The sequence below is a fragment of the Bubalus bubalis genome, chromosome 20 (assembly GCF_019923935.1).
Source record: "Bubalus bubalis isolate 160015118507 breed Murrah chromosome 20, NDDB_SH_1, whole genome shotgun sequence".
NCBI classification, from domain to species: Eukaryota; Metazoa; Chordata; class Mammalia; order Artiodactyla; family Bovidae; genus Bubalus; species Bubalus bubalis.
In genome coordinates this window covers 67,976,980-67,990,698 of record NC_059176.1, presented here as the reverse complement: position 1 = coordinate 67,990,698, position 13,719 = coordinate 67,976,980, and the positions used below count along the sequence as shown (strand labels likewise).

The following is a 13,719-nucleotide window of genomic DNA, read 5'->3' as shown; positions in this document are numbered from 1 at the left end:
CTCAATGCATTTCCCAATAATATCCGCAAAGAAACTTGATACACTGGTTTTAAATTCTTATGGAATATTTTATTCCATATATATTCCATATATATATTATTCCACATGTTATGGATTATGGAAGAATGAAAGTCTAAGAAAAACAGCTCTGAAAATAAAAGTAAGTTCTGGCTCACAGATTTCAAAGCTTAATATAAAGTTATTTGAAATAAAGTAATGCAGTAACAGTGCTTAAAGAAAATAAAATAAAACCAAACCCAAACATTTGGTAGCTGATACAGGTGATACTAAATAAAATTAATAAGGAAAGAATCCAATGCTTAATGCTGATACTAGTTTTTCATACAAAAAAAAAAAAAAAACCACACCTGATTTCTAACTTCTTCCCAGACTGACCTAAATGCAAAAAGATAAATAACAAAAACTTCTCAATGATTAGCAGACAGTATTAAAATTAAAATTTTAAATTAAATTAAAAAATTAAAATCCAATAAAAACAGAAATCATAAAAGACTCATGAGCTTCAATTCAAAAACTGAAATATTGTATCCCAGAAGAGAATATCACAATGGATAGTAAGTACCATTTTCTATGTTATTATTACTCTAATGACTAACCTTAACTCTCCTGGCTGCATTATAAATTAAGAATGCTGGATGAGATGATCTCCAAGATCCTTTATAAGATAAGTGTTGTATAAGAGTATCTTTTTTCCTTTTAAAACATTAATTCATGAAACATTTAAAACACATAGTAATAAATTCATATCCATATATCCAGCACCCAGAATTAATAAATCAGGCAAATGAAAATTAAAATGAGATATCATTTCACACCCATCACATCTGCAAAAATGTTAAAATCTGACAATTTCAAGTATAGGCTAGGACACTAGAAAAAGAAATGTCCATATACTGCTGATGAGCATATACTGACGTTTTAGAGAATAATTTAGCAACATCTAGTAAAGTTAAAGATATTCACAATCTATTTCCCAGCAGTTTCACTTCCACAAATCTTTCTATAAAGAAATACATGCACAAAGAAATGTATACCAATGATCACTGCAGCACTGAAGCAGAAAAGGAAACAACTCAAATATCCATTAACAGTGAGACACACATATTTGATATATTGTACAATGGAGTACTATACAGGCAGTTAAACTAAATAAACTAGAGCTACATGTATCAACATACATATGCCAAAAAATAGAAAAAAAATAAAAAAATAAAAAACTGAAAGATACACACAATACCACTTTGCAAAAATTTTAAAACACAAAATCCAACACCACGTATATCATTCACAGATACAAGTACATATATACAGTAAAAGTATAAACAAGGGTATGAAATTCAAGAACCCCGGAATCATTATTACCTTAGATAAAGAGAGAATTAATAGGACTTGGGCATGAGGTGGCTACAAGTGAATATGTAAGACTGCATTTGTTTCTCAAAGGATCAAAATTTGCATAATTTATAGTTCTGAGTGGTGAGTAAATGAGTATTTGCTATCTTATTTACTGTGTTTTAAATGTTTTAAAATATACACATATATTTTAAAAAGAAGAAAGTGAACATATAATATCCAAGCTGAAAATTACCTTGGAGATCACCTAATCCAATCTGTTTCCTTTATAAAAAAAGAACTAAGGAAAGATGTTAGAATAAGAACACAAAATAAATACTATTGTAAATTATTGCCATTTTAAACACAGTAGGTAGCTAAACAAGCACATACAGGAATTAGATCTTAATTGTTTGAAAGAAAACCTTAGTAGGCTGAAGAGTGATCAGCTCCAATTTTTCAAAATCTGGTGCAGGCGCACACACACACTCTCCTAGAAATGCCTTGTCAATTCAGGGCAAGCACCGGCAGTGAAGTGGGTCTCTGGCCCAAGCCCAGGCTGACCTCTAGCTCATCTTTACTTAAAATTATTTAAAAGTTCTGAAGCCTAGAGTTTATTAGCCCCAAGAGCTATCTAAAAGTAGTCCTGAACTAACTATGAAGTAGTTCATTTATCCAATACTTAGAAATATCTAGAAGATTACATGAAGAAAAAAGAGACCGCAAGTATTTACTGTTCATGTCGAATTTTCAATCCATAAGTAAATAAATCATTTAATTTCAGGTGAGATAAGTGACCTACCTATTGCCAACTGAGAACCATCTATTTTTAAATTCACCCCTCCCTACCTTTCATCTACCCAAAAGATCAAGAGGAATTTTGAGAGGGAGGGAGTAGATTGACTCTTCACTGAGTTAAGTGAAACCCTAAGATTTTGCTTTTTCATTTTGAAGATAATTTGAAATATACTACTGCTGCTGCTAAGTCGCTTCAGTCGTGTCCAACTCTGTGCGACCCCATAGACGGCAGCCCACCAGGCTCCTCCATCCCTGGGATTCTCCAGGCAAGAATACTGGAGTGGGTTGCCATTTCCTTCTCCAATGCATGAAATTCGTGAAAAGTGAAAGTGAAGTCACTCAGTCATGTACGACTCTTAGCGACCCCATGGACTGCAGCCCACCAAGCTCCTCCATCCATGGATTTTCCAGGCAAGAGTACTGGAGTGGGGTGCCATTGCCTTCTCCGAAATATACTACACTGGGTAACAATTAAATTTAAAGAAATAGAAGACTTTAAATGAAGAAATCTAGTTTTATGTATATAGAAGTCTAACATCAGTTCAACTTTTCTATTGCACTTAAGTGTTCTCAATTTCAACATTGTATCAACTTTTAAGAAGCAGTTACATTTTACCAAGCACAATATACCCCTATGTTAGCTACCAATTTTATCCATTTAATTTTCTATTTTCCTTTTCTATCCTTTAAACATGTTTAATATGCCCTAGTCCATTTAGGCCGCTTATTTAACAAAATACCATAGACTGGATGGTGTATAAACAACAGAAATTTATTTCTCACAGTTCTGGAGCCAGAAGTCCAAATTAAAGCACCAACAGATTTGATATCTGGCGATCAGCTTCCTGCTTCATAGATGATGGTCTTCTGGCTATATCCTCACATGACAGAAAAAGGGAAGGAGCTCTTTGGAGTTTTTCAAATGGCACTAATTCCATCAGAAGGGCTCCATTCTGAAAACCTTATCACCTCCCAAAGGCCCCCACCACCTAACGCCATCACAATGGCAGCAGGGTGAGCAGGCTAGAGGAGGGGTGTTAGGATTTCAATATATGAATGGGGGGTGAGGGGCAGTACAGAAACTCTCTCATAGCCATAGCAAAATGTATAGAACACTTAATATGAATGAGACAGCTTCACTAATTAGGAAAGCATCTCATTTCTAAAGAACTCTACATTTGGATTATCTTTAACAGCGTAGTTTTCCATAACCAACACAGAATACAACTCACCTCAGAAAACTAGAAAAATTTTATTTAATTATCCTTTGTGTGAAATAGGGTTTATCAATCAGTATACATGTCAAATATAACAGCTCAAAAGACACCTTTTGTTTTTAATTCTCAAAACAAAAACTTATTAGCAAAGGTAAATATTTAGTATCCTTATTCATGGCACACCATAAATAAAATTCCTAAAAAAAAATACTAAGGTAATAAGCTGGAAATTAACCTGTATTTCTCCCTGTGACCTATTAGCTCTATATAGAAAACATTGCTGAGCGTCTCATCCTTTCCCTTCCAAAGAACAGAATTATGCTTTATGTATGAGAGATTAATAAAGTATTTTTTGCAAAGTATGAAGAAATTCCTGTAGTGGTATCTGCAGTGCTAGAGCAATCATCTGAGAGGAAAATAAAGAACATCACTTTTAGAAAGGGTGCTAGAGAGTACAAAGTGACAAAATGTGACACCTGTCCATACACAGTGGTACACACATAATCATTATATTATTCTCTGTACTGTCTGTATGTTTGGAAGGAAAATTCAGGATTTACTCTGCATCACAAAGAATATAAAAATAAATGAGTTAGCATATTGGCCCTATCTCACAAGGGCAATTTTTTTTTAACTGAAGGATAATTGCTTTACAGTATTGCACTGGTTTCTATCAAACATCAACATGAATCAGCCATAGGTTGACCGATGCCCCTCCCACTTGAATATCTGTTTTAAAACAGGGTAAAAACTCATCTGCATGGGATAAATACATACACCTCCCCATTCCAGCCCTGTAGGTTGTTACGGAGCCCCATTAGAGTTCCCTGAGTCACACCGCAAATTCCCATTGGCTATGTATATATGGTAATAACGTTTCCACCTGATTCTCCACCACACCTCCCACCCTTTCCTTTCTCCCCATCCCCAAGCTGCATCGCTAAGTCTGTTTTCAACATCTGTGTCCCCATTGCTGCTCTGCAAATAGGGTCATCAGTACCATCTTTCTAGATTCCAAATACATGCTTTAGTATACAATAATTGTTTTTCTCTTTCTGACTTACCTCACTCTGTATAACAGGCTCTAGGTTCATCCACCTCATTAGGACTGACTCAAATGTGTGCCTTTTATGGCTGAGTAATATTGCATTGTATATACACACCACAGCTTCTTTATCCATTTATCTGTTGATGGCCCTCTAGGTTGCTTCCACGTCCTAGCTACCGTAAATAGGGCTTCAATGAACACTGGGTCACATGTGTCTTTTTTCAATTTTAGTTTCCTCAGGGTATATACCTAGTAGTGGGATTGCTAGGTCATATGGTTTTATTTCTAGTTTTTTAGGGAATCTCCACACTGCTCCCCATAGTGGCTATATCAATTTGCATTCCTACCAACAGTACAAGAATTTTCTCCACACCCACTGCAGCATTTACTGTTTGTAGATTTTTTGATGATAGCCATTCTGACAGGTCACAAGGGCAATTCTAAGAGTACCTTCTCACGTTCAAGAGGGAGGCTGCTGACCATGTGCCACAACTACTGAGCCTGCACACTCCAGAGCCCATATACCGTAACTAGAGAAGCCACACAGCAGTGAAGACCCAACACAACCAAACCAGAAACAGAAAAAGAGGGAAGGCGCTGAGGTAGAAGTCTATTAGAAACTTGAAATGGATAACCTGTTCTTTTTGATACAAGGAGACAAAAGTTATCAAATGAAAAATCACGGGTAAAGTAACTGGCAACATCTTCATTCAGCCTCTAGCTACATAATTTGTGTGCAGCACTGCTTTTCTTAAATGTAAAATTTTGAATTACTGAAATTATGTAAAAAGGGCACCTATTAAGAACTAAAAAAGAGCTACAAGCCTACATACCACAAAGAGGTCAAAAAAAGTTTCATGTTTTATTTCTGTAACATAAAGGGATCTGTGCTTGACTAACCTCAACTGATACCAAAGGGTACAGAAGATCAACTTCTGGAACACAATGAGAGAGAAGTCACCACAGTATTCTCCACACTGGCTAGCCAAGAGTTTCACTGAAAGAAGAGTTTTATCCTACTTGTGTAAGTGTTTAGAGCTCCTATACCACCACCTTCATGCTTTATTTGCAGCAAAGATGCTGACTTTAATTAATGTGTGAAGTCTTACATAGGATTCTCTTCTACAATCCATATATGACAGAAGATTCCAGCAGATTTCCTAAAACTGAACTTCAGGAATAATCTTACCTAGTAAGACACTAGGAAGATTGGAATAGGAAATGGCAACCCACTCCAGGATTCTTGTCTGGAAAAGTCCATGGACAGAGGAACCTGGTAGGCTTCAGTCCAAAGGGTCGCCGAGAGGAAGGACAGAACCATTGAGTAAAAGCACAGTAAGATTCTGTCTCCAAAACTTTTTCTTTCAGGTCAACCTTATAATTCACTTGTTATTATCACAAAAAGAGAGGTCAAAAGTAAAGCAAATTACAGAAGTGATTTGACTTTGGACTAACAATACTATTAAGATCTGCTGTTTATTTCTAATGTATTACCAAATATAAAATAAATTTACATACTAAGTACTTCCCCAAATAATATTTCTATGGAAAGGTTAAAAATTTAAGTAAAGAAAACATGAAAATATACCAAGGTTCCAATCACCTGTCCATTATTAATCAACTTGTTTTCTCAGGCAAATCACTAACTCAGTTATAAGGTCACTTTGTAGTTATGAATCTACTTTTTTGAGAATGATCTCATTTGAAAATCATAACCCTCAGAAACAAAGCAAGTATCACCTTTACTTGACAGGAGAGCCAAGGCTTTGAATGCTAAATGGCTTGTTCATACCCACTAGGAAATTAGAGAAGAATGAACCCACGAACTTCTGACACCAAACTTAGTGTTTCTTCCTCCACATCAATGGTTCTCCACAGCTTCCGTTCATAGAACCTGTGGAGACTCTGAAGCACTTAGAATTTCATATATAATTATAGGATGTTCACAGTCACAAGACAGAATCAAGCAGTAATAACTGTCAGCTAAATTTCATGTGCAAAATGTAGTAGTCAAAAAAGAAAATACTAGCCTTATTTCTTTTTCAAATAGACCTGTACTTAATGATCTTCTTTTAACTTCCTATCCATAATGCAACTTACATGTTAAAGATAAGAGATAACTTAGATCAAAGCACTGTAAGTGACATTTCTGAGATTAAATGAAAAGTTAGCAAAGAAGTTTATAATTTATCATGTATTTATTAATAAGCCATCTCATTAAAAATCTGTTTAAATAGAATCTTTAAGTATTTCAAACATTGCACATTTTGAACATAGGATATAGGCCTGTATGTTAACATTACTTCCACTTACTATAATTTTTCTTTATTTCCTATATTAGAAGAAAAAGTCCCATTTCCTCTAGTAACTGCTATGGTCAGAAAAGGCATCTTGTTGAAGGCTGTTTTCTACTAATATCATGTGTGTGTGCTGTCATATTGTTGACCCCATGGACTGTAGACAGGCAGGCTCCTCCGTCCATGGAATTTTCCAGGCAAGAATACTGGAGTGGGTTGCCATTTCCTACTCCAGGGCATCTTCCCAACCCCTGTTTCTTGGGTCTCCTGCATTGGCAGGCAGATTCTTTACCACTATGCCACTTGGGCAGTGATATTCTACTAATGGTACGATATTCTACTAATATTATCAGATCAGATCAGTCGCTCAGTCATGTCCGACTCTTTGCGACCCCATGAATCACAGCACGCCAGGCCTCCCTGTCCATCACCAACTCCCGGAGTTCACTCAGACTCACGTCCATCGAGTCAGTGATGCCATCCAGCCATCTCATCCTCTGTCGTCCCCTTCTCCTCTTGCCCCCAATCCCTCCCAGCATCAGTCTTTTCCAATGAGTCAACTCTATTACAGAAAACATGAAATTGCAAAAAGGTGGGTGAGTATTCTCAAAGCCAAGTTTAACACTCCTCCCAACAGATAGGACAAAACAGTACCATTGTGTGCAGAGTCCTGAACTAGGGTCCAGAGGCTCAAAATGTGCCCTGGCTCTGCCACCTGGTGACTTTAAGAAAATCATTTTAAAGGTCTGCAATTCAATTTCCTCATATATAAAACAAGAATAGCCCCACTTAGGCCTACAATGGGCTTCCCCGATAGCTCAGTTGGTAAAGAATCCACCTGCAATGCAGGAGACCCCAGTTTGATTCCTGGGTCGGGAAGATCCCCTGGAGAAGGGATAGGCTACCCACTCCAGTATTCTTGGGTCTCCCTTGTGGCTCAGCTGGTACAGAATCCGCCTGCAATTGTGGAGACCTGGGTTGGGAAGATCCCCTAGAGAAGGGAAAGGCTACTCACTCCAGTATTCTGGCCTGGAGAACTCCATGGACTGTATAATCCATGGGGTCGCAAAAAATTGGATACAACTGAGTGACTTTCACTTTCAGGCCTACAACTCCTATGAATTTATAACCAGATGACAGAATGACAATCATCTCAGAAAAATACCAGAGTACATACAGGCAACTGCCAAAGTAAGTTTATTTTCTTTATACATATATATACACACACACACACTCACACTATGTGCCAGATTGGAGTGGAGGATTGGGACTGAAATATGAAGAATCTAACATGTGACAGACAGTATATAAAGGAAGGAGTGCAGCAATATTCTTTAGAAAAGAGCTGGGAGTAGGAGGCATTGAGTCCACAGACCTGCCGAAGGATTAGAAGGGCGCCAGGAGAATGCAGTTCCATTGTTTGACAGACTTTCACAAAACATGGTGTTACGTGGAGGATGTCACTAGGACTGCGCACTTTCAAAAGACAGAGACATAAGTCTTGTCTTTATAGTCCTTACACCTAGCTCAGCTCAGAGTAGCCACAGTAGATGCCTAATAAATGTTAGCTAACTATTTACTGATAACTAAGTCACCCATACTCTGGTCACACACTCTCTGGTAAACAACAGGAGTCCTTGCCCTTAAAGACTGAGTTCAAAACCAGTGAGCAAAAAAAACAATGTAGAGGATAATATGCTAGAGTCCACTATAGATAAGGTGATTTAAAAACATTTAGAAAAACTGAGCAAGAAGACGTCAAAGGATAATACTTGGATGTGCCTACGTGATGGGCATTTCACATACTTTAATCCTCACAACTCTAAGCTTCACCACCCCATTTTACAGATGACAAAACTTGCAGCTCAAAATTAAGTCACTTGTCAAGTGTCAGACAACTAGGGAAAGCCAGAATCAGAAGTAGCATCTAATTCCAAAGCTATTTTCACTATACACACCATAAGGTCTTCGGTTTTTAGACTTTACATTTTAAGTGGAGAGAGAGCACGGACTGCCAAAATCAGCCAAAGCTTTGTTGTCCTGAATCATCATGAAAAGAGCATCTAAGACTTTACCCAAGCATTTTAACTGAAAAAAAAAAAAAAAAAAAATCACTTCTGAAAATCCGTCTTCATAAAAATGAGAAAATTTTTTAATAGCTGCATATGTACTTAATGTCATGTTTCTACATTTTGACCTATACAAGTATAGGTCTAAACAAAAGGGCAAAACATGACTGAAGAACATGACAAGCAATCATTTAAGAAAATAGAAACTTACTTGTAAGTACCATTTCAAGTGCTCAGGCTGAAAAATTTAGGTTTTGATCCAAAGTTTTGGATTATTCCACTGACTGCATATTGAGAGAAACAATAAATTATTCCAAATATTTAAGGGGAGAGAGGACTGTTTTTGGAAGGGAGAGTGGAGGAGTCATTTAGAAACGATCTATAGTGTGGGGAATAAAACTGATTAAATGTTACACGTCAGAGACACCAGTTAGGTACCCAACAAATCCTGTGAAATGGGCTGGGCAAGTGGGATGACAACGTATCTTCCTTTCACTTCTGACTAACTACAAAAGTTATTTTTTAAAACATGAAAAAAAAAACCCGCAAATTTAAGAAATAAGAAAGAAAAGCAGCTCATAAAACTTGTGAAAAGGAATTACAATATTGTAATTTGCATCTCTGTGTAAAGCTAAAACTCCTCAGTAACCCAGCAATGTCAGAGGATGGTGTACATGCTACTAACCACATTAATGCTAGTTAGCAAATACTGACACAGTAAGACTTTCATAGTTTACATTGTAATTTTATAAACAGACATCATTATTTCTTGAAGCCACCTCTTGTTTCTGTTCTGTCATGATTACCAGCTTAACGGGGTTCTGGTCATTCTTAGGGCTTTATCAGCATCATCATTAATATTCATTTCATTAAAAATGTGATATGTAGATCAGATTTATAAGCAGGATCTAATTCTAAAGTTATTTCCACTTCTTTTTTATCTTCCTAAACTTTTTCACGTGGTTTACAAAACAATCTCTTAGGTAAGGGTACTTACTAGTCAAGAGGTGTGAGATAAACACTTCTCATCCTTCTTGTCCAATTCATTTGACATGATTTACTGGGTACTTCAAGTGCATTTCACAGGAAACTTTTTAACAGATGCACTTCTGAAGTTTAGGTCATTTCCATTTAAACCTCCCTTCTCCGCCCCCCACGTCCCCGCCAAAAATCTGGAGTAATTTCCTTTTCTTCAATATTGCAGACAGTGGAATGATCTGAAATTACGGGTCATACCCGAATTCCCTTCTGATTGATGGAAGGTAACTTTGGATTGTAAATCCCCCATATGCCATTACTTTACCTTTTCAGCAGCACCCTAACCACTTAATAAGTATAATACCAAACAGGCTTTGTAATTATTTTTTAACATGTGCACAGGATTTTTAAAAAAATTCGGAAACTATATTATCTTTCAAGGATCGTAAGACTAACCAAACAGCGTCCATATTAAAATTACTTTTAACAATTTTATGGACTAAAACTAAAACGTCTGTCGCATTAACAGCAAAACCCTCCAACACCATTACGAGTCCCTTTTATTTATTTTCACAACTGGAAAAAAAGCGGGGCGGGGGGGAGGGGGAGCTGAAGGTTTGCATTTAATGTTTCCAGCAAACCCAGTAGCTCAGGTTTAATTTCAGAATCGCGATGAGTTCTGTGGACACAATCCTTACGCTTGATTTACCACTTCATTCGCCCTCCCTCCCCAAGAGTCCACCCCCCCAAAAACCCCAACCCGCCAAACCACACATCTAAACACTTCTTCACCCGTAAGGCCCAGACCCCGAAAACGGCGAGAGTCAGAGCTCCCCTAGGGCGGAGGAGGCCAGCCGGCCCATAGCCCTGGGCCCGGGCCGGAGGGGCGAGCCCGCTCCGAGAAGGGCCACCTACCGACTGCCCGCACGCCCCGCCCCGGGCCCGCTCGCGTCCTCTCGGGCGACGAAACCCTCCCTCCGGCGGCGCCCAGCCAGGACTGACAGTCACAGCGGCCGCCGCGGCGGGCAGAGAGAGGCCTAGTCCTGGCACCGGCCTCTCCAGACCGCGCGCCCTGCGCACCCGCCCCGGAGGCGGCGGGCGTCCCTGCCCTCGCCGGGACCGGCCCCGCAGGGCACTCGGGCGGCCGCGGGGACAAAGCGGGAGCCGCCGGCCCGGGCCCGTCCTCCCCGGCGCAGGCCGTCCTCGGCCGCACTGACCTGTCGTCGCCCCCGCGCCTGGGCCGCGGCCCCCGCAGCAGCGGCCGCCTCGCTGGTCGTCGTCGCCCTCGCCCGCCGCCTCCGCCCGCCACCGCCTCGTTCCCTGTCGCTGCCGCCACCGCCGGCGCTCATGCGGGACCCGCGCTTCGTTCTCCGGAGTCCGAGACCGGGAAAGGGGGCGCAGCGGCCGCAAAAAGCCCCGCGCCCGCCGCCCGCCGCCGCTCCACCGCTGTCCGTCCGCACCGGGGGTCACAGGGCCCGCCTGCGGGGCTCAGAGCGAGCGCCGAGGGGCCCTCCTGTAGGGCTCGGAGAAGCCGAGGGAGGCGCAGCCGCCCGCGGGTTCAGCGCCCGTCGGCAGAAGCGAAGCGCAAGTCGGCGCGGCGGCGGATGGCGAGCGCCCGAGCCGGCTGAGGGCTACGCAGAGGAGGGGTGCGCAAGTGAGCGGAGGGCGCTGTGTCGATGCTCCCGCGAAGGCGAGTCGGGCTCTACCTCTCCTGCAGTCACCCCGAGCCGAGCGCCACCATCTTGGAAAAAACGCGGATCTCGCGGCCGCGGCGCAAGCCGGGAGGACTGGCTGGGCGGGCCGAGTATCCCGGCAGGCAGCGCGCACCGCCTGGCCCGGCGAGGGCTCCCTGCCTGGACGCAGGGGCGCGGGGCGGGGCCGGGGAGCGCGCGGGAGGGCGCCGCGCTCTGCTCCGCCCCAAATCGTCGGCTCCGCCCCCCTCCTGCTTGCCGTCGTCGCAGCGCAAAGGCGGCTGGGAAAGGGAAGTGGCTCGCTGGCTGCTCCTCGCAGTCCCACTAGGGACGGTCGCCATCTTTGCACCGAATAGAGGGGGCAGTTCCTCTTTAAAGCCCCTGCGGTCTGTTCCCTGACAGAAAGCAGGCGGTACACTTGGGACATCCCCTGAAGCCCTCCGGACTGTTGGAGAGCCCTGTGGGCTATCTAACCAGGGAACGTGCTTGAAGTTGGACGCTCCCGATTTTGTTGGGAAATCGCTTCCGAAATTTCGCCAAGCGGTTTTGGTAGCTGCCAACCTCGCAGTGGGATAGAGCCCTTCATATTCTAGGTCGCCGACCCCGACCCCTTTGTGCTTTTGTAAACATTGCAGTAGTAGGCCGAGAGTGCGGACCAGCTTTCTTTCAAGGGACCAAGGTCATCTGCTTAGGACTTTGCCTGCAAATGGTCTGTCACTAGTTTACGGGAAGGTAAACCCTGTCTCTTGCAATTTTGACATTCCGTAGATTGTCGATAAAGAGAAAGTGGCCCTTTGATTGACCCCAGATGGATACAGGCTAATTCTGATCTGTTTGACTGAATCCATGTAAAGCCGTGCGTCTTGAGTTAGGACTCTGAAGCACTTACTAGCAAAGCTACAATGGGGTCACTAACAATTCAGCCTTAAAATTTGCGGCTTTTGCTGATAAGTGCATAAAATACTGTATTTTATGCACTTAGCAGCAAAAATCCTTTTTATCTAGTATTCAAACTTTGTATACCAACAGCCATATATAGTAGTGAATTTAACTGTCATTCTTAGACCATCTGTTTTATAGAATCATATATATATGTATACACACACATACTGCTTCCCAACAAAAAAAGAAAAATAATCTAGTGCAATTTTAAATTATTAAGGGATAATTCACCAGGGAAGCCCATTCTGAAATAACTAATGATAAATGACAGTGTTAAGTCGTGTCCAATTTTAACTTCGTTCCTTATTCTTTTTTCATTTCTTTCAATTACAGATTCGCATTTGGAAACTCAGCTATGTTTTATGGGCGAGACTAGTTAAAATTAGTGTCAAGGATTTATCTTTGCATGTTATCGAAATAGGCAAATGAGAAATTTTAAAGATGGTATTAAAATGTTACTACAATATCTAGCATGTGAAGATTCTTTTAGCAATTCTATTTCCTGTTAAGTAAAAATTAAATGAAATGTAAGTCTAAAAATAATAAGTATATCAAACATGGCAGAAAACCCTGAGTTCCAAGAAAATTAAAGACAAGAGAAACCTGCTCTTAGTTAAATGTCTTAAATGCTGATTCTTTAGTAAGGTCAAAAAGGATCCCAATTCCTCCTTGGAATCTGGAGAAATATAGCCCTTTTAGCTTGTTAATATTAAATAGGCATTCTTACCTATGTCAGACTTATTTCAAAAACCCACTGTACTCTTTGCCTTGTTCATTTTCAAATTTCAAAAATTTGTTGATGTATGGCAAAACCAATACAATATTGTAAAGTAAAAAAAGAAAAAAAAGAAAAAATTTTGCTGGTAGAAATTAGCAACATGAACTTTGTCAGGAATCCTTAGAATCCTAATAGTGTTCCATCTCCATATATATCAGTTTTTATGAATAAATTTTTTCCCAAGTCAGACCCATATTTTCCTTCAGGTATGTTTTCCCAGGAAAACAACTTATTATCTACTAAGTTAAGTAATAAATCTGTTTGATTATTCTACGCAAAATGAGACCCAGTAGTTTCTAAGTTTCCCATTTCAGTGTAAAGTTAAAGGAGCGGTTTAATTTTTTTTCATATAGCTCATTAATTCCTTTAACAAACTTTGAACTTCTACTGTTTACCAAGATCTGTGCCAGGCTTTGAAAACAATAAAAGATCAACAATCCCTATCCTTGCCCTCAAGAATTCACAGTCCAAGAGGAAATCACACCAGTAAAATGACATTTTTTTCAAAATAACCCAACAGTTTTTATGAAAGTTTGCTCTAGATTGCT

The 13,719-nt window shown here is 40.4% G+C and overlaps 2 protein-coding genes across 6 annotated transcripts in view; one reads left to right on the top strand and one right to left on the bottom strand.

Annotated features, from left to right (window-relative positions):
• The window catches only part of UBE3A (ubiquitin protein ligase E3A), a 95,954-nt gene extending 84,844 nt beyond the window's left edge, over nt 1-11,110 (bottom strand). For 2 of the 5 annotated variants that reach the window (XM_025271698.3, XM_025271695.3), the window contains exon 1: nt 10,978-11,110. The gene's annotated coding sequence lies outside the window, so the exon portion shown is untranslated. The remainder of the gene's footprint in view (nt 1-10,977) is intronic. The other 3 variants (XM_044932905.2, XM_025271700.3, XM_044932906.2) reach the window with 3 other exon arrangements.
• Nucleotides 7,514-13,005, top strand: LOC112580842 (translation initiation factor IF-2). Its single transcript, XM_025271231.2, has 4 exons — nt 7,514-7,538; nt 10,566-10,750; nt 10,823-12,183; nt 12,727-13,005. Exons 1-3 carry the CDS (start codon nt 7,514-7,516, stop codon nt 11,777-11,779), a joined length of 1,167 nt encoding a protein of 388 aa, XP_025127016.2. The 3' UTR covers nt 11,780-12,183; nt 12,727-13,005.
• The last annotated feature ends 714 nt before the right edge of the window (nt 13,006-13,719 follow it).